The sequence below is a fragment of the Garra rufa genome, chromosome 4, assembly GCF_049309525.1.
Source record: "Garra rufa chromosome 4, GarRuf1.0, whole genome shotgun sequence".
In the NCBI taxonomy this organism is placed as follows: domain Eukaryota; kingdom Metazoa; phylum Chordata; class Actinopteri; order Cypriniformes; family Cyprinidae; genus Garra; species Garra rufa.
In genome coordinates, this window is record NC_133364.1 from 30,242,806 (window position 1) to 30,267,270 (window position 24,465).

The 24,465-nt window shown below is 34.1% G+C and overlaps 1 protein-coding gene across 3 annotated transcripts in view; it reads right to left on the minus strand.

Annotated features, from left to right (window-relative positions):
• The window catches only part of LOC141333812 (kinesin-like protein KIF21A), a 61,473-nt gene that overhangs the window by 7,657 nt on the left and 29,351 nt on the right, over positions 1-24,465 (minus strand). Inside the window, exons 6-28 of one of the 3 annotated variants that reach the window (XM_073838953.1) lie at positions 24,267-24,434; positions 23,711-23,826; positions 23,418-23,613; positions 23,029-23,218; positions 19,256-19,319; positions 18,966-19,166; positions 18,239-18,286; positions 16,386-16,461; positions 16,173-16,275; positions 15,338-15,526; positions 14,825-15,024; positions 14,637-14,744; positions 14,471-14,539; positions 11,474-11,622; positions 11,252-11,396; positions 8,475-8,669; positions 8,230-8,331; positions 6,358-6,523; positions 6,216-6,236; positions 3,799-3,856; positions 3,281-3,335; positions 2,740-2,927; positions 1,576-1,698 (exon numbers count right to left, since the gene is read on the minus strand). In XM_073838953.1, coding sequence (XP_073695054.1) covers positions 1,576-1,698; positions 2,740-2,927; positions 3,281-3,335; positions 3,799-3,856; positions 6,216-6,236; positions 6,358-6,523; positions 8,230-8,331; positions 8,475-8,669; positions 11,252-11,396; positions 11,474-11,622; positions 14,471-14,539; positions 14,637-14,744; positions 14,825-15,024; positions 15,338-15,526; positions 16,173-16,275; positions 16,386-16,461; positions 18,239-18,286; positions 18,966-19,166; positions 19,256-19,319; positions 23,029-23,218; positions 23,418-23,613; positions 23,711-23,826; positions 24,267-24,434 — 2,930 coding nt within the window. The remainder of the gene's footprint in view (positions 1-1,575; positions 1,699-2,739; positions 2,928-3,280; positions 3,336-3,798; positions 3,857-6,215; positions 6,237-6,357; positions 6,524-8,229; positions 8,332-8,474; positions 8,670-11,251; positions 11,397-11,473; positions 11,623-14,470; positions 14,540-14,636; positions 14,745-14,824; positions 15,025-15,337; positions 15,527-16,172; positions 16,276-16,385; positions 16,462-18,238; positions 18,287-18,965; positions 19,167-19,255; positions 19,320-23,028; positions 23,219-23,417; positions 23,614-23,710; positions 23,827-24,266; positions 24,435-24,465) is intronic. The other 2 variants (XM_073838955.1, XM_073838954.1) reach the window with 2 other exon arrangements.

Genomic DNA, 24,465 nt, shown 5'->3' on the forward strand with positions numbered 1-24,465 from the left:
AGTAACATAGCAAAACGTGAAAAAAAAAATGAAGGGGTATGAATACTTTCGCAAGGCACCGTACCAAGATTTTTTTCTTCTGCCAAACACAAAAGAAGATATTTTAAAGATGGTGCTAGCTAAACAGTTGACGGTAACCAATGACTTCCATAATATTTATTTTTCCATACTGTGCAAGTCAGCAGCAACCGTCAACTGTTTAGCGACATTACTTAAACACTCAATTATTTCTTTGTGCTTAACAGAAGAAAGGAACAAGTTTGGAACATCGTGAGGGTGAGTAAAAGATGACAGAATTTTCATTTTTGTGTGAACTATCTTTTTAAGACATGTTGTATGTAAAGGGAAAAGAAATGACTGGAGAAACTGCAAATTATTCTGTCAGGACCACTATCGTCAAAGATGACTGACAGCAATCTAAGAATACAATTTGGATTGGCTTCTGTTTAGGGCAAGGACTCCCTGCGCAATCCTCCTAGGGTAAGCAGAACAGAACCAACATAAATGTATTACAGATATGATTAAAGTTAAATAATTTAATGTAAGCATTTTAGAAATTAGTCTGATTCAAAGGGGAATCGAAAGACAGAATCCTGAGTGGACGAGAAGAGGAGTTGGGGATGGTGAAGGCTAATTAGCTATTGAGCATTGTGAAAGCTGCTGATAATACTGAAGGACCTAGTATATATGGGTGCTATGATAGATGTCACATTTCTATCCACCTTTCTCTTAAATGCAGAAGTAAGCCTAAGGGTGAGACTTCCGGTTTATTTCCCGGAAGATTTATGAATAATGAAGAATGAAGATGTGCAGCAAACCAGTGTGTTCATAATTAAGATAATACATTAAAATAATATTGTAAGACACACCAATTTGCAATATCAAGCAGCAAAACAAGCTGTTTTGTAGAGCTAAAAATAGCTGGACGTGGATGAGGACAAAAGCCAGACCCGTAAAATTTATAAATGGTCAGCTGATGTGAGCTTGACTAACATGACCTGCCAGAACTAACACTATGGTTAATTTTTATCACAACAAAAACATCCTCGAAACATATCATAATTATGTAATTTCAAATGACTGAAGGCCTTTATAACAGCAGATATGTGTCTGTACATGTCCAAACTCAACACCACAGACAATATGCAGTTTCATAATAAGAGCCGCCAGTCCCACAATAATGCAGGATCAGAAAGAGAAAAGAATTATGGGAAGATCAAAGCAAAACAGGTTTTGAAATGGAGAGACAGACACGACATTGGGTTTCTGATACAACATCCGTCTGAACAGAAAAAACTGAGATAAAAAAAATGGTAATTTCTTTATAAAGATTGCTATGGGGTTATCAGGGTGGTTGCTACGTGGCTCTAGGGTGTTTGAATGGTTACCAGGGTCCTTCTACAAGGGACTGCTAATTCTACAGTTATTATTATAGTATTGTCAATGCTTGCCTTTGGAAACTTTGTTCTTGTTCACTGAATGGAAATATGGACGTTCATTTTAGTAATCCAAGGCATTTAGAACATCTGTAAACAAATTTAGCAAAGAGGTTTGGAGAAAAAGGCCATTTCTTACTGTTTGTCCAAGGTTTTGGTTCTTTCTGTAGGGTTCTGTCTCCTGTCTTGCGCTCTTCTGCGGGTGAGAGGCGAGCGGTCCAGAGACTTCCTTTCTGTAGCCGTGGGAGATCTGGCACTGGAGCTATACATTAGACAAAAGCCAGTTTCACTTTATTCATTAGAATGTATCGACATGTTTACAGTGCCTTGCGAAAGTATTCATACCCCTTAACTTTTTAATCACGTTTTCTTATGCTGTAGCTTTATGTTAAACAGCTTTAAATGACTTTTTTTTTCCACATAAATCACACTCCATACACCATAATGACAGAGCACTAAACAGATCTGTGACAACTTTGCAAATTTATTAAAAATAAAACAATGAAATAAGTACATTGCATAAGTATTCCTACCCTTAACTCAGTACTTCGTTGAAGCACCTTAACAAGTCTTTTTGGGTATGATTCGACAAACTTTGCACATCTACATTTGGCAATTATCTGCCATTCTTCTCCTCACATCTTCACCTCTCAAGCTCTGTCAGCTTGGATGAAGGCAAAGACACATTTTCAGGTTTCTCCAGAAATGTTTGATTGGGTTCAAGCCCATGCTCTGGCAGGACAACTCAAGCACATTTATAGAGTTGTCTATAAACCACTCTTGCTTTGTGCTTAAGGACATTGTCCTGTTGAAAGGTGAACCTTCTGCACAGTCCGAGTTTCTGAATGCTGAATTTTGAATTTCTACATTATGAATTTCTAGCTTTAGCTAAATGTGCTTGAGTTGTCCAGCCAGAGCATGGGCTTGAACCCAATCAAACATTTCTGGAGTTTGAGACCTCTGTTATAGACCTTTTATTGAGAGGTGTATGCCTTTCCAAATCATACCAATTCAACTTAATTTGCCACAGGTTAACATCGACAAGCTTTATGAACGCTTCTGGCTAAATTTCAAGTGTCCCAGATAAGTGTATGAATACTTATGCAATGGAATCAATTCAGTTTTTTATTTCTCATAAATTTGCTAAGTTGTTACAAACCTGTTTATGCTCTGTCATTATGGTGTATGGAGTGTAAATAGATAGTAATTAGTAGAAATAGGTAGTAATTTAAAACAGTTTAACATAAGGTTACAACATAAAATGTAAAAAAAAAAAGGGGGGTACGAAGGGGTTCACACTTACGCAGCATTTGTCTTGGATGCTAAGCTAGAGTCTCTGTCTCCTAAGTGGGGAATGGGTGCCGGTTCTTTATGTCCCTCTGGACTCTCCACTACAGGAAGCAGAGGGGCGGAGAAATCCTCTGGAGGGGCGTCAGGGTCACCAGTGTTGGCGTACAGCAGCTCCATTTGGGTGGTCGTTCTTCTGCGAGCCTAAATGTATCATATAATCAAATAAGGAATTTGTATATCAGTGAAAAGAACTATTTGTGTTATGATCTAGTATTCAGCTCAGTTTATGCTCTCAACATTCTTTTCTCTTCACAATGAAGATAATTAGGGCTTCTGTTACTGTTATTATTGTTGCATGATAAACTATTATTCTATGTCTAGAATTATCAATTAGTTAAACCATAATTATGTGGATATCATAGTAGGAAGTAAATAATACAAAACCAAATAGGCTATTTTAACAAGCGTGTTACAATAGGTTTTAATCATGTTGTGTTTTAATTAATTTAAGTAATAAACGCAAGCAAATAAATATAGAATAACTACTTTTCTACCTTATTCCTGGCTTTGGTTTCTCCACAAAGTTTCATGAGATCCGAAGCCAAACAACTGCAAGAGACACAGAAATAGCAAAACGTACAAAACTATAAGTTCCTGTAAGACGTTGAAAATATTATATAGTGCCTCCAAAAAGTGCACTACAAACCATTTCGGCCAGTTGCATAAAAGGTTTAGACAGGCTTAAAAGTTAGTCATTAATTTTTTTTTCTTTAAGACTGGTCAAATTTTTTAAAATTTGGTTACATAAAAGACTAATCTAAGTTAAGTTGGATCCAAAATATAAGACTGATTACCCCTTAGTTATCTGCTAGCTGGTCAAACGAGTTCTTAAGACACTGTCTTAACATAGAGACTAAGTTTATGCAACTGGCCCCCAGAAGTATATTAAATTAGCTTTCACCAAATGACTCAAGAACTGAACCAAGTGAATGTTTTTAACAGATGAAACAACATCAACACAAATTTAAAGTTCCGTTTTGGGAGTTTTTTTGGCCTGACTGTTGTGCTTTACCTTTTATCGGTGGCTGGACTCTGTGCTGATTCATCGCTGCTGCTTTCATCACCGTTTTCTGAGCAAACACACACACGTACACACACACACACACACACACACACACACACACACTTACTTCAATATTGGTACACTTGTGCTCTCTCATTTTAGCTTTGTCAGTATGATATCAGTGAACATTATTATTCAAGCGACATGCATCATAGTGTTGTTATCACAACCCTGAATTCAACAGAACTAGAGGAGAGGAGATATGGTCAGTCTACAGGCAGGACACCAGCAGTAGGGTTGCAAACATATTTTTTAAGGATGTGTGGTCACTAAATCAGACAAAAAGAAAGGAAACTAGTAAATTAATATGTAATACAGCAGTATTACCTGTTTTAGTGACTAATTAATGATAGGGATGAAAGATACAAGGAATTTTATTAATTGTATTATATATATAAATATAATGTATGTGTGTATATATTATGTTGTATATATATTGTATACATATACTACCAGGCAAAAGTTTTTGAACAGCAAGATTTTTCATGTTTTTTAAAGAAGCCTCACCAAGCCTGCATTTATTTATTCCACAATACAGAAAAAGCAGTGATATTATGAACTATTTCTGCTATTTAAAACAAATACTTTGTATCTGAATATATATATTTAAAATGTATTTTTATTATTTATTATTTATTAAATGTATGTATTATATTTTAAAATTGTATTCCTGTGATTTTCAGCATCATGTCTTCAGTGTCACATGATCCCTCAGAAATCATTCTAATATGCTGATTTGCTGTTCAAGAAACATTTGTTAATGTTATTATTATTATTCTCAATATTTAAAACAGTGAGAACATTTTTTTCAGGATTCTTTGATGAACAGAAAGATCCAAAGATCAGCATTTATCTCAAATAAAAAGCTTTTGTAACATTATACACTACACCATTCAAAATCTTGGAGTCAGGATTTGTTTTGTTTTTTTAAAGAAATTATAGAAATGCACACTTTTATTTAGCTAGGATGCTTTAAATTGATCAAACGTGATGGTTAAGACATTTGTGATGTTACAAAATATTTCTATTTCAGATAAATGCTGTTCTTCTGAACTTCCTATTCATCAAAGAAACCTGAAAAAATTCTACTCAGCTGTTTTCAGCATAATAATAAATGTTTTTGAGCAGCAAATCAGAATATTACAATGAATTCTGAAGGAGTATGTGACTAAAGTAATGATGCTAAAATTCAGCTTTGAAATCATAGGAATAAATTACAGTTTAAAATATATTAAAATAGAAAACAGTTATTTTAAACAGTACGAATATTTCAAAATGTTACTGTTTTGCTGTACTTTGGATCAAATAAATGCAGAATTGGTGAGCAGAGGAGATTTCTTTAAAAATATCAAAAATTTTACTTTTTTAAAAAACGTATGACCGGTAGTGTATATAATTTTTTTAATTACTTTTTTTCTCTAAGAGAAGCAATCATTGTTTTTACTAGCTAGATTTACAATGTGACAAAAATGCTTAAAGAAACCAGTACTACTACTAAAAATAAATCTAGGAATAGCAATAAAATCAAATTTGGAAAAATACAAATTTTTGAACTGATTTATTGAACCGATGTGCATAAATATATCACACTTCCGATATCTATTTGCATTTTTGCTACTGTAGTTGAAATCTCTTAAATGTCCTATTAACTATTCTTATAAAAATGCTATTAAAATATCATAAGGAGTAGTTGAGAAACTAGGAAATATACATTTGTGTTAATATCCTTGCAGTATTCACAACACTGGCAAATTTTCTATCAGCAAATAAAACATAATGGCAACAATAATATGCGTTAACCAAGTTTTGGCTTATATCGAAAACCCTGCAACATTTTTCTTCCCAATTCCTCATTTTGTAGTTATAATTCATGACCAGTGTTAGCGGAAGCTAGAGATCGCAGTTCATAAAGTTTTAATTATGGATATTTTTCTTACACAATCGCATCGCTTTACTTTAGAAGGCCTTTATTAACCGCCTGGAGCTGTGTGGAGCATTTTTTATGATGGATGTGCACACTTTATTGGACTTCAAAATCTCAACCACTATTTACTGCCATTATAAAGCTTGGAAGAGCCAAGGCATTTTTAATACTAACTCTGACTGTATTCCTCTGAAGAAAGAAAGTCATATACACCTAGGATGGCTTGAGGAAGAGGTAATTTTCATGTTTTGGGTGAACTATCCCTTTAAGGCTTTTACAATGCTTTTATAGCTGATGCTCTAGTTCAGAGACATGTTCCTCAAAGAGTAAAGTCCATAGGGGGTTTAAGCAAGACCCATGCAGCTCTACGCTACTGTTACTGTCTGTTAGTCTGAGGGAGAGACACATGCACTGGTGGACAGCTCTAGTGGCCTCTACTTACCCGATGACACGTTACCTAGTTCTGTTCGAATTCAGGCAACAAAAAGATAAAAGCAAATCAAAATCAAACTTAAATGCTCTTAAAAGTCTAAAGAAGGAAAACCAAACAGCTGAATGTGAACATGTGATTATGTGTGTCAGACCTTGGAGAGCATTTCCTAGTAGAGCATCCAGCTCAGGGTTGAGCTCTGCTTTCTCCTTCAGCATGTGGAAGAGCAGCTGGTTCTGTGTGGCGCTGTTTATCTCGGTCTGTTTTAAACGGCCCTCCATCACTTTGATCTGAGACTCCTTCTGTGCAGCTTGTAAGCCCTGAGAACAGTGTCGGACATTGAAATGTTTGTGGTTGGGAAAATTATATAAACTTATATTACTATAGCAATCTTTTCACAATTCAGTGGGATCCAGGTGGATAAAGACCTGGCCTACATTATTGAATATTTAGTTATATTTGATCGAAAATCTTAAATCATTATAAATATTTTGGCTGATACTAATATCTGACAATTACGAAACTGCAAATCAACTGATATTATTTTTTTAAGAGAAGAGTATGACCCAATGTCAACATACATAATACAATTTAATTATAGCAAACAAGATTGCAAAATTAAATGACAATATAATTTGCAACAACAATTTTTATAAATATATTAAATATATATTATATTATATTGTATTATACTATACCATGAACGGAATGAAACTTGTCACATTATTTATTTTTTGAAGAAATTTAAAAACTAAATATTTTGAGAATAAAGTCAAAATTACAAGAATTCATTTGTACCAATTACGAGATTAAAAGTTAAAATAGAGTATATTCCTGCCTATCGTGCATGCAAATGGCCTGAATTAGGAGATATTCCAAAGTCTTAGCTTTCAAAATCTGTCAGTTTTATAGCAAAATACAAACAATATATTTATTACAATAATGTGTTTTTCGCGCTTTTTAATGTGGCCTGAGAGATTGCTGTGTTCGCTCCTAAGTTTCACGATTATACCATGCAATTACCTTGAAATAAAGATGAAAACACAATTATAATTTGTATATCGTGATAAAACTGACAATTTGAAAGCTGATCTGTGTTATATTAAAAGCAACAAAGCACAAATTTATTGCGTTTTCCTCAGAAAAGACAACAATATAACTTATGTTAATGAGTTTCAGAAACTTTTTGCCGAGTAGGTGGTGGAATATTTCTTTAACAAAGAAAACAGTATAATTTAATGAAATTAATGTTTCATTGTAATCGAAAAGATGATTGAATCACATGAATACAGTGAAAAACGCATGTTTGCAAGACACATTGTTTGTATTTCCCTACAAAACTGACAGATTTTAAAAGCCGAGACTTTAGTTTTATATTAAAAGTAGCAAAAGCACAAAGCTTATTGCTATTATTGGGTGGTTGGCACACTACAAATAGGCCTAATGAATGCAGTTGAAGATGTGAAATATTATTTATTCAAAATTCACAAAAAAAAGGAAAAACAGAATGTACTATCTAGGTGTATCAAAGGTTGTATATTATATTATATTATATTATATTATATTATATTATATTATATTATACCATTAGCTGAATGAAACTTGTCACAATATTTATCCAAAATTCACAAAAAAGGAAAAACCGAAACAGAAAGTACTATCGAGGTGTATCAAAGGTTGTATACTATATTGTATTATATTATATTATACCATTAACTGAATGAAACTTGTCACAATATCTATTCAAAATTCCCCAAAAAAGAAAAGGAAAAACAGAAACAGAAAGTATGCGGGTGTATCAAAGGTTGTACATTATCTTATATTATATTATCTAGTAGAACATAATGTCCTAAAAAAGTAATAAATAAAAGAAATAAATGAAATAGAAAAAAAAACCCCACAAAAATAAACACATTTTTAAAAGCTTATATGTTCATAAGTTCAAATACAAATGCAGATCTAAGTATTAATTTTGATATATTTAGCATCTCTAATGTCAAACTGAAAATCTACTGAGCTCCAGTACCTTATTGATTGCCATTGTCAGGAAGTGGTCTAGTAGGAGACGGGCCTCTGATAGAGTGCATGAGCTGATCACAGCAGAAACGTCCACTGTATCTACCTCCTCCTACAGCGAAAAAAAGGTTTTGAACCACTAAATCAAACTTATCTGTTCGTCAATGCATTTTCCATTATCCATGGGGATTGACGCTAGACTATTATTATTTTACTGTGTGTACTAGGGTGTATTAGGGAGTCTCCTATAAGCACCTTGGCCTCTTCCATCTGCATGATGTTGGCCTGGCAGTCTGCAATGCTGTCGTTGATGTAGTCGATGTTAGCAGTCAGCGACTCCATCTCTTCGTTGAGAGAGAGAACGGTCCTGTCGGCATCCGTGTCTTCACTAGCGATCTTATCCCTCTTTCTCATCAGCTTCTCTCTGCGCCTGGTCAACTCCTCACGTTGCTGTACATACAGAATAGAAAGAACAGTTTGTCAATTACTGTAACTCAATCTTAAATGTTCTTAAAATAACCACAAATTTACATTTTGTCTTGTTTGTCCTAAGTACGTTTACACTGATGGTTGAAAAAGTAATAATAAATACAGTGCTTTGCAAAAGTACTCATACCCCTTCATTTTTTTCACATTTTGTTTTGTTGCAGCATTATGTTAAACTGCTTTAAATTAGTTTTTCCCCACATCAATTTACACTCCATACACCATAATATTGACAAAGCAAAAACCAGATTTGCAAATTTTACAAGTTTATTAAAAATAAAACACTGAAATAAGTACATTGCATAAGTATTTATACCTTAACTCAGTACATAGTTGAAGCACCTTTACAGCCTCAAGTCTTTTTGGGTATGATGTGACAAGCTTCGCACATCTGCATTTGGCAATTATCTGCCATTTTTGCCTCACCTTTTCACCTCTCAAGCTCTGTCAGCTTGGATGGGGGCTGGCAGACATTTTCTAGAGTCCTAGTTGTTCCAATCGTCTTCCATTATGGATAATGCTTCTGTGAACCTTCAATACAGCAGATTTTTTTCTGAACTCTTCCCTAGATCATTGCCTTAACGAAAGTCTGTCACTGAGCTCTACAGGCAGTTATCTTGACCTCAGGACTTGGTTTTTGCTCTGATTTGCTCTCATTTTCAGCTGTTAGACCTTTTCTGAGAGGTGTGTGCCTTTTTGAATCATACTCATTCAAATGAATTTGCCACAGTTTAACTCCACTCGAAGTGTAGTAACATCTAGAAGCAATATGAATGCTCCTGAGCTAAATTTCGAGGGTCCCAGAAAAGGGTATGAATACTTATGCAACGGGATCTTTTCTGTTTTTTATTTCTAATAGATTTGCAATGCTGTTACAAACCTGTTTTGTGCTTTGTCATTATGGTGTATTAGATGTAGATTGATGTGGAAAAAAGTAATTTAAAGCAGTTTAACATAATGCTACAACAAAACAAAATGTGAAAAAAATGAAGAGCTATGAATACTTTTGCAAGGCACTGTATAGCTGCAAGCAGCGATTATCAGGGTTCAAACGCTTTAAGGCATTTAAGGACATATAAAAAGACATAATTAAGCAAGCCTGTAACCACCTAAATCAATGATTTAGGTAAAATGCCTTTACTTGGCACATCCAGGTAATTTTTGACCTAGAGAGTCCAGAGAATAGCACTGCAGTGTTTTTTTTTTTTTTTTTCAGAATGAGCAAAAAACTCAGGACTAGTTGGCAAAAGTATGTTTTTTTTTTTTTTTACATCCTCTCAATCATTTGTGGACCACCCTGGACCACAAAACCAGTCTTAGGTGTCAGTTTTTCAAAATTAAGATTTATCCATAATCTAAAAGCTAAATAAATAAGCTTTCCATTGATGTATCGTTTGTTAGGAAATGACAACTATTTAAATATCTGAAATCTGAGGGTGCAAAAAAAATCAAAATATTGAGAAAAATCGCCTTTAAAGTTGTCCAAATGAAGTTCTTAGTAATGCATATTACTTAGCAAAAAAGCAAGTTTTTTATATATTTACAGTAGGAAATTCACAAAAAATCTTAATGGAACATGATCTTTACGTAATATTATAATTATTTTTGGCATAAAAGAAAAATCATAATAATTTTGACCCATACAATGTATTTTTGGCTATTGCTACAAACGGACCTGTGCCACTTTGTGATCCAGGGACCCATTTAACAAATGATTTGACTGACAGCAGTGGTTCTGGAGGCAAAGTTGTCCAAAATTAGGAGTTCTATCATATGATATTAAACCACACAATGTAAAATCGTTTACGTCCATGAAAAATGTTTTACAGCCGTGAGTCAAACAGGCGCTTTTTTGAGTTTTGCCTCCGTTAACCTTGTCTAATAATCAAAATTGCACAGCAATTTTCATGTTGATAGGACAAATGGTTACGAAGGTATCACCATTTTTATGTTTTTTCCCTCTTATAATGCCACCAAGTGGCCAAGCTCTGTGATTTTTGTCATGTGACCTCAGATTAAGCTCATACATAAGTGTTCTGAGTTTGTCGAATATATCTTATTCCGTACAGGAGTTATAGGCATTTTACTAAAAGTGGCCCTGCCCTTTTTTTATAAAGTTTTGCCATTGCTTTACAACAGTAAGTCGAAAGTTATTTTTTTATATAATTATTGATAATCACTTTCAAGAGAATTTATCTGCACTGGTTTGGTTCCGATCAGGCAAAAAAAAAAACTAAGACTAGTTCGCAAAAGTAGGTTTCTCAAAAAATCCAAAATACCTCATAAGACATAAGACACTTGTGTCTGCGACTGACAGTTTAGGAGTTATGAGCGATTTCATACTTTTGATCAGGCCAATTGGGGCAAGCCAATGTGGTCAAACGTGGTCGGCAGAGTGAGTACTACCATCCCTCCAAGTTTCAAGTCTCTATGGCTTATGGTTTGGTCTGCACGACGTGGAGATCGCTGGTCCTTGGCCATGCTAACAATTAAAATAGTGTTTCGGCGCTATGCCGTTGAACCTCTAAAAAGCTGTTCTTGGTCACCTTAAGCAAGCGGTTCATGTCAGTCTCCATGTTGGAGATGGTCAACCTCTGCATGATGATATCACTAATGCGCCGCTCTAGGGACTGCCATTTGACACGTGCCGCCCTGGTAGAGTACACTCCTCTTGTTCTCATCTGGTACTTTCTGAAATACAAATAGCATGAACACATCAGTCACTCAAACACCCATGAGCTAAACCTCTTAAATGAAATGCACATTACCTTGTCCCATTAGAAGCCATGGCCCACCCAGTGGTTTGTGGTCTGACAGGAGCTGTTCGGGGAGAAGACTCCTGCAAAGGCTCTGGTAAACTGATCTTACGGTTAACCTTGCCTGATGCTGGACGCACCTGGCGCCTCAGGGAAGTTATCTGAGTCAAAGAAGCAGAAGAAAATCGTTATATTTTTCTATACGTTACGTTTTGAGTGATTAACAGAATTTTTCGCCCCAGAATCTTAGATAAATGTTATTATTTACCATTATATGGCTCCAAACCTTAAAAGACTTTTGTTCATCAAAACACGAACCTGAAAGATTCCCTCTACTCAAAATCCACAATTAGATTTATGTTTGTTTTCTCTAGTGTTTTTTTGTTATTCTTTTTTATTTTATTCTTATTTTTTAAATTCTTTTTAACAACTTTAATCATTTCCAAAATACAATGGCGTTTTAGTGCCACGTTATTTACGAGATTAAAGTCGTAATATTTCGAGAATGAAGTCGAAATTACGATAATAAAGTTTAAATATTTCAACAATGTCAAAATTACAAGCATCCAGTCAAAGTGTTTTGAGAATAAAGGCGAAAAGTTTCTGGAAAAACGTTGACATGTTTTGAGAATAAAGCTGAAATGTTTCGAGAATAAAGTCTAAATACAGTATATTGAGAATAAAGTCAAAATTACAATAATTAATTTGTACCAATTTCGGGATTAAAGTTAAAATAGAGTATATTCTTGCCTATTGTGCATGCAAATGGCCTGGATTGGGAGCGCTGGGAGATATTCCAAAGTCTTAACTTTCAAAATCTGTCAGTTTCATAGCAAAATACAAACAATATGTTTATTATAATACTGTGTTTTATGCGCTTTTTAATGTAGCATGACAGATTGCTGTATTGGCCCCTAAACTTAAGCGGAATGTGAATCAGTCATCTTTCTGATTACAGTGAGACATTCACTTCATTAAATTAGGCTATATTGTTTTTTTCATTATTATTATTATTATTATACCATGCAATAAACTTGAAATAAAGAGGAAAACATTACTGGGTGGCACGTAACAAATAATGAATGGAAGATGTTAAATATTATTTCCAATCATTTACTGTATTATATCGTGAATAAAACAGCTTGCAAATAATCACCTCAGAAAAGACAACAATATAACTTATGTTAATGAGTTGGAGTACACTTCAACTTTCAGAAAGCTTTATTGTTGCTTTTAATTAAATACATATGAGGAATGAAAGACTGGACACCGCAGACATTTTTGTGGAGTAGGTGGTGGATTTTTTTTAATTTTATTTTACAAAGAAAACAGTATAATTTAATGAAATTAATGTCTCATTGTAATCGAAAGACAATTGATTGATTCCGCTGGCCTAGCAACTTCTCATGGTGCTCGCAATCAGGGCTATTTGCATGCACAGGATTATACTCTCAAAATATTATAACATTAATTGCTACAACTTAATTCTTGAAACATTTTGACTTTATTCTCGAAACCTTGCGACTTTATTCTCGAAACCTTGCGACTTTATTCTTGAAATATATTTAGACTTTATTCTCATAATTTCGACTTCATTCTCGAAACATTTTGACTTTTTTCTTGAAACATTTTGACTTTATTTTTGAAACATTTCAAATTTATTCTCGAAATATTTTGACTTTATTCTCATAATTTAGACTTTATTGTCAAAACATTTCATCCTTGTTCTCGAAACATTTTGACTTTATTTTCGAAACATTTCTAATTTTATTCTCATAATTTTGACTTTATTCTTGAAACATTTCGACTTTATTCTCAAAACATTTCGCTTTTTTTCTTGAAAGATTTTGACTTTATTTTTGAAACATTTCAAATTTATTCTCGAAATATTTTGACTTTATTCTCGTAATTTCGTTTTCTCATAATTTCGACTTTATTCTCATAATTTCGACTTTATTGTCAAAACATTTCATCCTTGTTCTCGAAACATTTTGACTTTATTTTCGAAACATTTCTAATTTTATTCTCATAATTTTGACTTTATTCTTGAAACATTTCGACTTTATTCTCAAAACATTTAGCTTTTTTCTTGAAAGATTTTGACTTTATTTTTGAAACATTTCAAATTTATTCTCGAAATATTTTGACTTTATTCTCGTAATTTCGTCTTTATTCTCATAATTTCGACTTTTTAAAAAAAAAAATATTTAGACTTTGTCAAAACATTTCAGCCTTGTTCTCGAAACATATTGACTTTATTTCCGAAAAATTTCTAATTTTATTCTCATAATTTTGACTTTATTCTTGAAACATTTCGACTTTATTCTCAAAACATTTAGCTTTTTTTCTTGAAAGATTTTGACTTTATTTTTGAAACATTTCAAATTTATTCTCAAAATATTTTGACTTTATTCTCGTAATTTCGTCTTTATTCTCATAATTTCGACTTTTTTTTTAATATTTAGACTTTATTGTCAAAACATTTCATCCTTGTTCTCGAAACATTTTGACTTTATTTTCGAAACATTTCTAATTTTATTCTCATAATTTTGACTTTATTCTTGAAACATTTCGACTTTATTCTCAAAACATTTCGCTTTTTTTCTTGAAAGATTTTGACTTTATTTTTGAAACATTTCAAATTTATTCTCGAAATATTTTGACTTTATTCTCGTAATTTCGACTTTATTCTCATAATTTCGACTTTATTCTTGAAACATTTCGACTTTGTTCTCGAAACATTTTGACTTTATTTTCGAAACATTTCTAATTTTATTCTCATAATTTTGACTTTATTCTTAAAACATTTCAACTATTCTCGAAACATTAAGACTTTATTCTCATAATTTCAACTTTATTCTCAAAATATTTTGCATTAATTCTCACAATATTATGACTTTAATCTCATAATTCTAGATTTTTTAATTATTTCAACGTGGCACTAAAATGGCATCATATACAAAAGCACTTTTGTAACAAAAAATTGCCAAATAATCCTGATTGTGTTACCTCCTCTGCCCTCCTTCTCAGAACAAGCTCCTGCTGTCTCTTTTGAGCCTCAAGCTGCCTTAGCTGGTGCTAAAATGACAAGAAAAGACAAAGAAGAGAGTAAGCAGGGAATGTGTCTGAGAATATCCCATAATTCTCTTGGGCTGTTCGGGGTACAGTGTGTCACCTCCTGTTTGCGATGGTCTTTCTTGAGTGTGGCGATCTCTCGGTTGCGGCGGGTTTCTGTGACTCGGTTCCTCTCCTGCTGTTCCTTCATTTGTTTCATCAAACTCACCTGAGCAACAGAAAGCCACCATGATTAACGTCCCTTTAGTTTGAGAAATACTACAGACACAAACAAACAAACAAACAAACCTTCATTTTCTTCATCTCAGTAACATCTTGCTGTAGCTTCTTCAGCTGTTTCTCATACTGCGATTGGTTCTTCAACAGACGTGCATGCTCCTTCTGTGCTGACTGCAGTTTCTGCAACTCCTTGTTCATGGAGTTCAACTTCCTTTCGTATTCTGACTTTATCTTCTTTGCTTTCTCCTCCGTACACGTCTCCACTGAGCCTGCACAGAAATGTTATAGAAATGAGAAAATTTTACTTTTAAGTAGCAAACTATTGTGGCTTTCTGTGACAGTTAAGCTGTGCGACTTACAGTTTGCAATGTGAAAAAGGTCTATAATGTTTTATTTATGCTTTTGCAGCTGCTTCCAAATCAAACCAGAAGAGGGCACTAGAGATTTACTGAGGTCTGAATGCAGCAGGTGCATAATTTCATTCAAAATGTAATCATCATTTTGAAATATTCATTACTTGCATAGTTTGTTTATCCATAATATAAACTACTGAGTTTTACTGTGTGTGTATGTGTGCTGTACCCATGTTTTGCAGTACGCGGTCTCTCTCCAGCTGTGTATCTCTGATTTTGCTCTGCAGCATCATGAGTTTCTGCTCATACTGTTGTTTGAGCGTGTGCAGACGTCTTTGACTGTTCTCCAGTTCATCGATCAGCCTCTGTTTGATGGCGATCTCACATGTAATGTTTGCCAGATCCGCCTGGAAGTCCTCTGTCAGCACAAAAATGCACAGAATTAAGGGTTTTGACCTTAACAAAAGCAAGACTTGTCAAGGTAATACTTAAAATTCAATAAAAAAAAAATTATTTTAGTATTGAAGTATAACATCATGTAATAAACGTAGATGAATGAATTTTCCATTTTCACAAATAAAGTTTGAAATGCTCATATGCCACAAATATTTCACTTGTATTCACTACAGATTATAAAACCTTTAACTCTCAGATGAAAAAGTAAATTAATAAATTAAAAACAAAACAAAAACAAAAAACAATCTAGGCCTGTAGAATAGTTTATCATAGCTTTAAGGGATTTTTTATTATATAGTACATATAATGTGTACCTCAAATTACTTTATTTGTCGTCTTTAAATAGTTTTTAAACCTTTAATTACTTTATTTTTCCTTTTTAAATAATTGTATACATCATCACGTGTTATAATGTAAAGTTTTATTTTAGAAGCAAGTAGCTTATTTTATTATTAGTTTTTAAAATCTAGTTTAATTGTCTGCAAGTTTTATCCAACATTTTCATTAAATAAAATGAAATAAAATACATTTAATAATATATAATATAATATAATAATCAATCAATAAATAAGGTCTGAACCATCAAAGAATAGATGCGGGAATTTTACCTTTTTCCTCCTCTGAGTCAGACTCTTCAGTGCTTTCCACCTCAATCTCATCCTCATCTTCATCACCTTCGGCTTCCTCACCTTCATCATGATCACTTGCATCCTGCAAGAGTACTGTCATCATTAGAAGCAGATTTTGGCCTCAGAGATTCTAAATAATACACTAAATAATAAAGAAATTCTTTTGTACACACAGGAGAGAGCTGAACTTACCGCTTCTGGCTCCTCATTGGCTCTCTCGGAGGCCTCTTTGTCCTGCTCATTATCTGGCCCCTCCTCTTTTATGACACTGTATAACATTAAAAGAATATAATTCAACCTATTACATCAAATTCATACACTCAAATGTTCACACAAACCCCTTAGGACCAGAATTTGCATAAAGACCCCATAAAATTGTTGACGATCACAATGCTCTTTTGCAGTGTTGACGTATGTCCTATTGAAGGGGCATCTACAAATGTTTATTTTGATTTCTTGGGGTCTTCAAAATACAAATGACTCAATTCCAAGATCTATTAACAAATGATTAAATCATTCAGTGTTAGTGAATTAGTTGAGCTTATTATACTGTTTTGATCAACATGAACGTGATTACACATCTTAAAGTGCTACCAAAATAAAACCCTACTCCAAAGCCTAGTGAGCTACCTGCCTAGACAGCATTTAATGTCAACATGGATAGTAAGGCAAACACAGATATGTTCTTTCAACCTAAATTTAAGGCAGCATCTCATATAGATAAGACAATCCAAGATCCTATATTGTAACAGGTTCAATGATATTTTTCAGACCTGACATTAATTTAGGGTGTGCTAAGAATTTTTATGCTTAGTAAAGCATCAAAATATTAGCCTAGTAACATGCTAATGATACTATCCACTATATCTAATACTTAGATGTCGCTAAGTGCAGGCAAGATTCAATTAAAATAAATATAGACTACAGTTGTGGTCAAAAGTTTACATACACCTTGCAGAATCTGCAAAATTGTATTTATTATTGTGTAGTGATAGTTGTCTATGAGTCCTTTGTTTGTCCTGAACAGGTAAACTGTCCGCTTTTCTTCAGAAAAAATCTCATATGCAACAATTACAGAAGGTTCAAACACTCACTGATGCTCCAAAAGGAAATACGATGCATTAAGAGCAAGGGGGTGAACACTTTTTGAATTTCAAGATCGGGGTAAATTTAACTTATTTTGTCTCCTGGGAAACATGCAAGTATCTTCAATGGCTTCTGAAGGGCAGTACTAAATATGTTATTTACGTAAAATAAGAAAAAAGTACACATCTTCATTCTGTTCAAATGTTTACACCCCTGGAGCATCAGTGAGTGTTTGAACCTCCTGTAATAGTTGAATGTGAGTCCAGTGAAAAGATGGATCTTAAAATCATACAGTCATTGTTGGAAAGGGCTAAAATACACAAAAAAGCTGAATTCCAAAGAATTTGTGGGACCTGAAAGATTTTTTCTGAAAAACAGCAGGCAGTTTATAGGACAAACAAGGGACTCATGAACAACCGTCACTAAACATAACAAAACAAAACAAAACAAAACAAAAAAACAGCTGTGGATCATTCAGGTAAGAACACAGTAATAAGAATCAAGCTATATGTAAACATCTTTTATGTGAAACATCTTATTCAGGTCAGTACTATATAAAAAACAACATAAATTTGGTACGACCCCTCTTATTTTGATAAAATAATGAACATTTTGCAGATTCAGCAAGGTGTTTGTAAACTTTTGACCTCAACTGTATGCATTACCTATTATGTTTTTAAGTAACCAAGTGTTAGCTTAGCAACATGCTAATGTCAAACTTTGCCGTGTGCTTAATCTGAGATACGCTAGGCCACTTAGTGTTGCTGACTATGTAGATACTAGAAACTAAGGCAGCTCACTAGGATTTGAAACAGGTTCTCAAACACTAAACCCTCGAACCGGTGATGTTTTTAAGTGTTATATTAGGGAAGAGATGAGGAAAGTACAATGGGTCAACTTTTTTCATGGTGCGTTGACTATGGTTAGTGGAACAACAGCATTTAATGACATTCTCCAACCTGACGTTCTCAAGATCTTCATGAGCACCTTCATCCATCTGCTGGAGTCTTGAAGAATGAGGGGGTTTGGTGGAGGTGAGGTGAGAGTAAGAAGATTGTTTTTGATTAAAATAATCTGATGTAAACAAAACTTAGCAGTGACTACACTCCCAAGAATCAATGCAAATGACATAAAATCGCTACACTCTCAAACAACCAATGTACTTTTGTGTTTTGTATCAATTTGTAGGATAAAGGATGAAAATGATAAGGATCAAAAAGATAATTTATGACTAAATTAAACTAATTTATGACTAAGTCACACTACATTATGACTATTTTAGTTGCAATATTATGGTCAGATGCCTTGTGTTGCATTCTGACCCAAAATGTAACAAAAAAAGTTACAAAAATGTACGATTCCTTTCTTTGTTAGCTCAGGGTAACTGATATAGCCAGGCTGACAAATGCATGTGGGGGAAAAGATCAGGGAAGTAGAACTTGTGACAAAGATGGACAGTCACGAATGAATGAATTTGCTTTACAGCATTTCAAATGTTTCCTATTGGAAGCAACTCATCACACTGAGGATGCCTGTGAGGAAGTTTAGAAATTGTATACCACATATTTGAGGCATACAGCAGACCAGAACAATCCCTGACACACCCTCCTTTGTCCAGGGATAAAAAGGAAATCTGAGTTTCTTGTTCCTCAGCTGCATGGTTAAGCATCAGTGTCAGTAGCTTACCTCTTCTTTTTCTTCCTCTCCTTTTTCTTCAGTTTCTCCAGGTCTTTCTTCGCGATTTCAATGATTTCTGTGGCATCTTTTTCGGGTGCAGTGACGCCAGGGGTAATGGAGGTTGGACCATAAAATGAGGAGCGGGTGGAGGCGCGGGACAGGTTCTTCCGCAGGTTTTCATTTATAGCCTCACTCTCTAGTAACTTTGCCCTGAAGAACACAAAAGACACAAATATTTCACATACAGAGAGGTTTTTAGAACGTCTGGGATACGGGTGTACTGTGTTTGCATGCATTACCTGAGCTCCTCGATCTCTTTGATGTAATTCTGGATCATGTTTCCGATCTCTTCATTCCCCTCACCTGCAAAATCCAAAGAAAATTTAGGCTGACAGTGCAAAAATAATCCCTTTTGTGTCTAGGAGATTTTAATCCATCTAAATAAGTAACAATCAATCCATTTAGGTGCGTCACAATTTTGCCCAATTCATTTTTTTTAAAGACTTGTAAAAGGAAATACATAACCTTCATCAAAAACGTGTTTATCCACTTCAAGAGGCCAAACTAAATTACATGAATATTAAAGGGTTAGTTCACCTAAAAATTGTCATTAATACTCACCTTAATGTTGTTCCAAACCTGTAAGACCTTTTTTGTCTTCAGAACACAAATTAAGATATTTCTGATGAATTCTAAGAGCTATCTGAACCTCCATAAACAGCAAGGGTCTGTTCAAGTTCAAGGCCCAGAAAGGTAAGAACATTGACAAAATAGTCTGTGTGACATCAGTGGTTCGATCATAATTTTATGAAGCTACGAATACTTTTTAGGATCACAAAGCATGCATGTGCTTTCCTCTAAACTTAAACGAAGCGCGGCGCACACATATTCTACGTTTACATGCGAGGAAAGTACTCTCTGAAATGGAGGTAGGCTGACGCAGAGGAGAAGAATTGTTGAATAAAGTTGATTTATTTCAGCACAAAAAGTAATTCTCGTAGCTTTATAAAATCTATAAAGCTATGTCTATGGAGGGTCAGAGAGCTATTGGATTTAATCAAAATATCTTAATTTGTGTTCTGAAATCGAAGGGAGGTCTTACGGGTTTGGAACAACATGAGGGTGAGTAATTAATGACAGAAATGTCATTTTTGGGTGAACTAACCCTTTCATGAGTTTTCTTTTCTTTTATTTTTAACCCTGTTAGTAAAACTTTCTGCAACCATTTCCTAAATTTGTCTGGAAACAAAGCAAAACAAACAAAGCAAAGCTAAACTAACTATGAGTTTTATTTTATGTATTCAACCCGTTACTAAAACTTTTTGCAATTATTTCCAAAATTTGTCTGAAAACAAAACAAAGCAAAGCAAAGCAAAGCAAAAAACAAAGCAAAGCAAAGCAAAGCAAAACAAAACCTTAAAGGTCCCATATTGTACACATTTCTGGGGGTTTATTTTAGTTGTTGATGTCCTTAAGAATATATATTTGCGGTATAAGTGCCAAAATCCATCTCAATATATTTTTACAGCTCCTTTTTTAGGAGCTCTGTCAAAAACAGGTCGATTTTGGCCCATCTAATTAATATTCATGAGCCTCTCTTCTGATTGGCCTATTGTTTTCTGAGTGACGCACAGCCAGGCCAATCACAGGTAACTACGGTCACGTATGCTGTAAGCGAGCTCAGAGCCATAGAGAGAGCCTAGCTTGCTGATACTCAACAGGATATTTCAGAATGATCATTAATGTTTTTTCTTTTTCAAACACCGAATGCAGTAAGCTACATAACTGTTGCTTCAGTAAAGCCCCTTTCACAATGCGCGCTGATTCTGGAAAATTACGGGAACGAGCGCTGTGTGAACAAAAGCCAGAACCATAAAGGCAGTGTTGTAGTGATGCACGTTACCCTGCGACTCTTCACGACAAAAAAATACGTGCAAAGTGGAATGAAGCGGCGATCGGGCAGAGCCAGCTCCTCACTATCAGCGCTGAAGCAGTTTGTTCAGGTTAGTTTCAGTTTAGTGAAACGTACGCGTCGCATTACATCTCACATCCAAACGTCACGTGTCTTTATGGGTTGTGTGTAAAGCACGCACAGTTTCCGGAAAACAACTGTGAATGAACCAAATTAAACAATTCCGGAACAAATCATGGGACACATTATCCGTGTATTCACCGGAATCGCTGTATGAAAGAGGCTGAAGTTGACGTGCCAGTGGTCTCTTATATTCACGTTGTTCTGAAGCCTGGGCAATGATGTAGTTTCGACATCTATAGACTGAACAGGGTTTTCTCGACTTGTTTTCGTGTTGTTGTTGCTCAACAATGGAATTGATGCGTTGTTGTCTGGGTTTTACAAAAGGAGGGTGGGACGGTGGTTGGCGCTCGGGGCGGTGACTTGAGTAGATCGGACGTCACATCGTTACGGAAGTCACAGCGGCTCGTGAAAATGAACAGCTACTTTAAGCAGGCTGTGTGCAGTTTACTGTGGATTGACTGTTATGAAACTCATATGGTAGTTACATAGCCCCTAGACCTCAGTTTTCATGAAAAAATCCAGGAAATTTCGATTTGGACAATATGGTACCTTTAAATGAGTTTTATTTTATGTACTAAACCCAGTTACTAAAACTTTTTGCACTTATTTCCAAAATTTGTCTGAAAACAAAGCAAAGCAAAGCAAAGCAAAGCAAAGCAAAAAACAAAGCAAAGCAAAACAAAACCTTTAATGAGTTTTATTTTGTGTATTTAACCCTGTTACTAAAACTTCTTGCAAATATTTCCAAAATATGTCTGAAAGCAAAACAAAGCAAAGTTAATAATAAAGTGACATATTGTCACAAAAAAAAGCTAAACAAATGCAAAGCAAACAAAGCAAAGCAAAACAAACAAAGCAAATCAAAACTAACCCTTTAATGAGTTTTATTTTGTGCATTCAACCCAGTTACTAAAATGTTTTGCAATTATTTTCAAAATTTGTCAAAAAACAAAGCAAAGCAAAAAAAAAAGCAAATCAAATAAAAAACAAAACAAATCTAAGCAAAAAAAAAAAAAAAAAACAAAGCAAAGCAAAACTAACCCTATAATGAGTTTTATTGTCAGTGTATTTAACCTAGTTACTAAAACACTTTGCAATTATTTCCTAAATTTCTCCGAGAACAAAAAGCAAAGCAAAAAAACAAAGCAAAACAAAACAAAACAAACCATTTTGAGTTTTATTTTCTGTGTATTCAGCCCTGTTACTAAAATATTTTGCAATTATTTCTAACATTTTCTGAAAACAAAGCAAAACAAAACAAAACAAAACAAACACTTTAATGAGTTTTATTTTGTGTATTCAACCCTGTTACAAAAACTTTAAGTTATTTTAAAAAATTTTCTAAAAAAAAAACCCAAAGCAAAGCAAAGCAAAACAAAACAAATGCAAAACAAATCAAAGCAAAACTAACCCTTTTTATTTATTTATTTATTTTCTTTTCTGTGTATTTAGCCTAGTTACTTAAACACTTTGCAACTATTTACTAAATGTGTAAAGCAAAAAACAAAGCAAAAAAAAAAAAAAAAACACAAAGCAAAGCAAAACAAAACCTTTAATGAGTTTTATTTGGTGTATTCAACCCTGTTACTAAAACTTCTTGCAATTATTTGTCTGAAAGCAAAACAAAGCTATATCAAAGCAAAGCAAAACAAAAAGGAAAACAAAAACTAAGCAAAACCATAACAGGCAGTAGCTTTGCTTTGCCCTGTTAAATATTTTCTTCCACTACACTTTAAACAAATCAAATTATTAAAATAATGTATTTCAAAAAAACTAAATGAATATAAAAACAAACAATCTAAAACCGAATGGGCAACAGGACTATCTATTGAATTACAGTTATAGATACACTTATATTTCCTATAAATAAAAATATACATACATTTGATAACTTTTCTTTTTTATTATTATTTTTTAAATTAATTATTAAATTCATTATTGTTTTAATGAAGTCTAACTTCTCTTGCTATGTATTACCATTATTATCACTTAATATCTAAAATATTTTATATTTCTTTTGTATGTCATTGTTTGTACCTGCTCCGGCGAGAGTCTGATAGGCCTGGTCGCTGAGCAGCTGGGTGAGTCTGGCTCTCTGGGCGTCAATGGTTTCCTGCATTGCCTTCACTCGTATACGCAAATTATTGTTTTCTGTCTGCAACATGGAATTCTCATGCACCATGTCATTGATGCTTTCCAGACCGTCCTCACCAACCATACGCTTGCCCTGTTTCAAAAATTAATCCATAAAAATTGAACATTATATTGTATGTTACAAGTCATTTAACTAAAATTAAAATTATGTAAAAAAAAAAAAGAAAGTTACTATATTATATAAACAAATCATGTTCACAAACATATTACAGCCATTATGGTGAAAATGTAATTCTGACACATACTTAAAATAAATATGGGCAAGCACAAACCGTCTTGTACTCCATAAGCTCCATCTGCAGCCGGGCGATCTCTGTTCTCAGAGCACTGATCTGCTGGCTGGCCCGATCCTGGTTCACCATCACTTTGTTCTTGATGTTACGAGCACGGTTTGCATATTTTAGCGTGTTAAGGGTCTCCATGAAGTCTCTATCTGATGGGCTGATGCAGGCAATCATCACTGTCTGACTGTAAGTCACAAGAGAGGCAATGTGTAAAAAAAAACTGCACAAATACTAAAATATCTAAGGTAAGATGTCTAAAATGGAAATAATGTACTGCTCACCTGTTTCCTCCTAAAGAATCTTGAAGCAGGCGAGTGAGTTTGGAGTCACGGTAAGGCACATGTGTGGAGCGTTTGCTCCTGTCTCCCAGAGCGCTGATCACATTGCCAAGAGCTAACTTTACCACCACAAAACAAAGACAAATTATTAGTTATCAAAGATAATGCAGACCTAATATACAGTAAATGTCTCAAGAATTGTTCACTCAAAAATAGATGTCATGGCCTTGTTTATTCCTGTAAAGATCAGGTATTACTTTACAATAAGGTTTAATTTGGCTTTGTCTGTGTATGTTTTTTTTTCACTCTTAAAAATTTGGTAACCATTGACTGCCATTATATGACTGACAGACAGCAACGGTTTGAGTTAAAAATCTTTGTTTGAGTTCAACTGAAGACACAAAGTCACCTACATCTTGGATGTCTTGGGGGTAAGCAGATAAACATCACATTTTCATTTTTGGGTGAACTATCCCTTTAAGCCTTTTAGCTACACTTAAACTGTGAGTATTTTAGTGTTTATGAATTGTCCATTTTCCACTTCCACTTCTTTTCTTACCAGTCCACAGTTAATAGAGATGCCCTCTTTGGCTCGGTCTCCTGTGGCCCCTGTTCTCTTGAGTCGCTCAGAGCCAGCTAAATCCACAAAGTGAAACTTAGCTGTTAGCGTCTCAAACTCGTTCACTTCCGAGGAGCCATTCACCAGTTTGTTATCAGTCTCTGTGTCCTGGAAGACATTGTAAAATTAAAAAGTATAT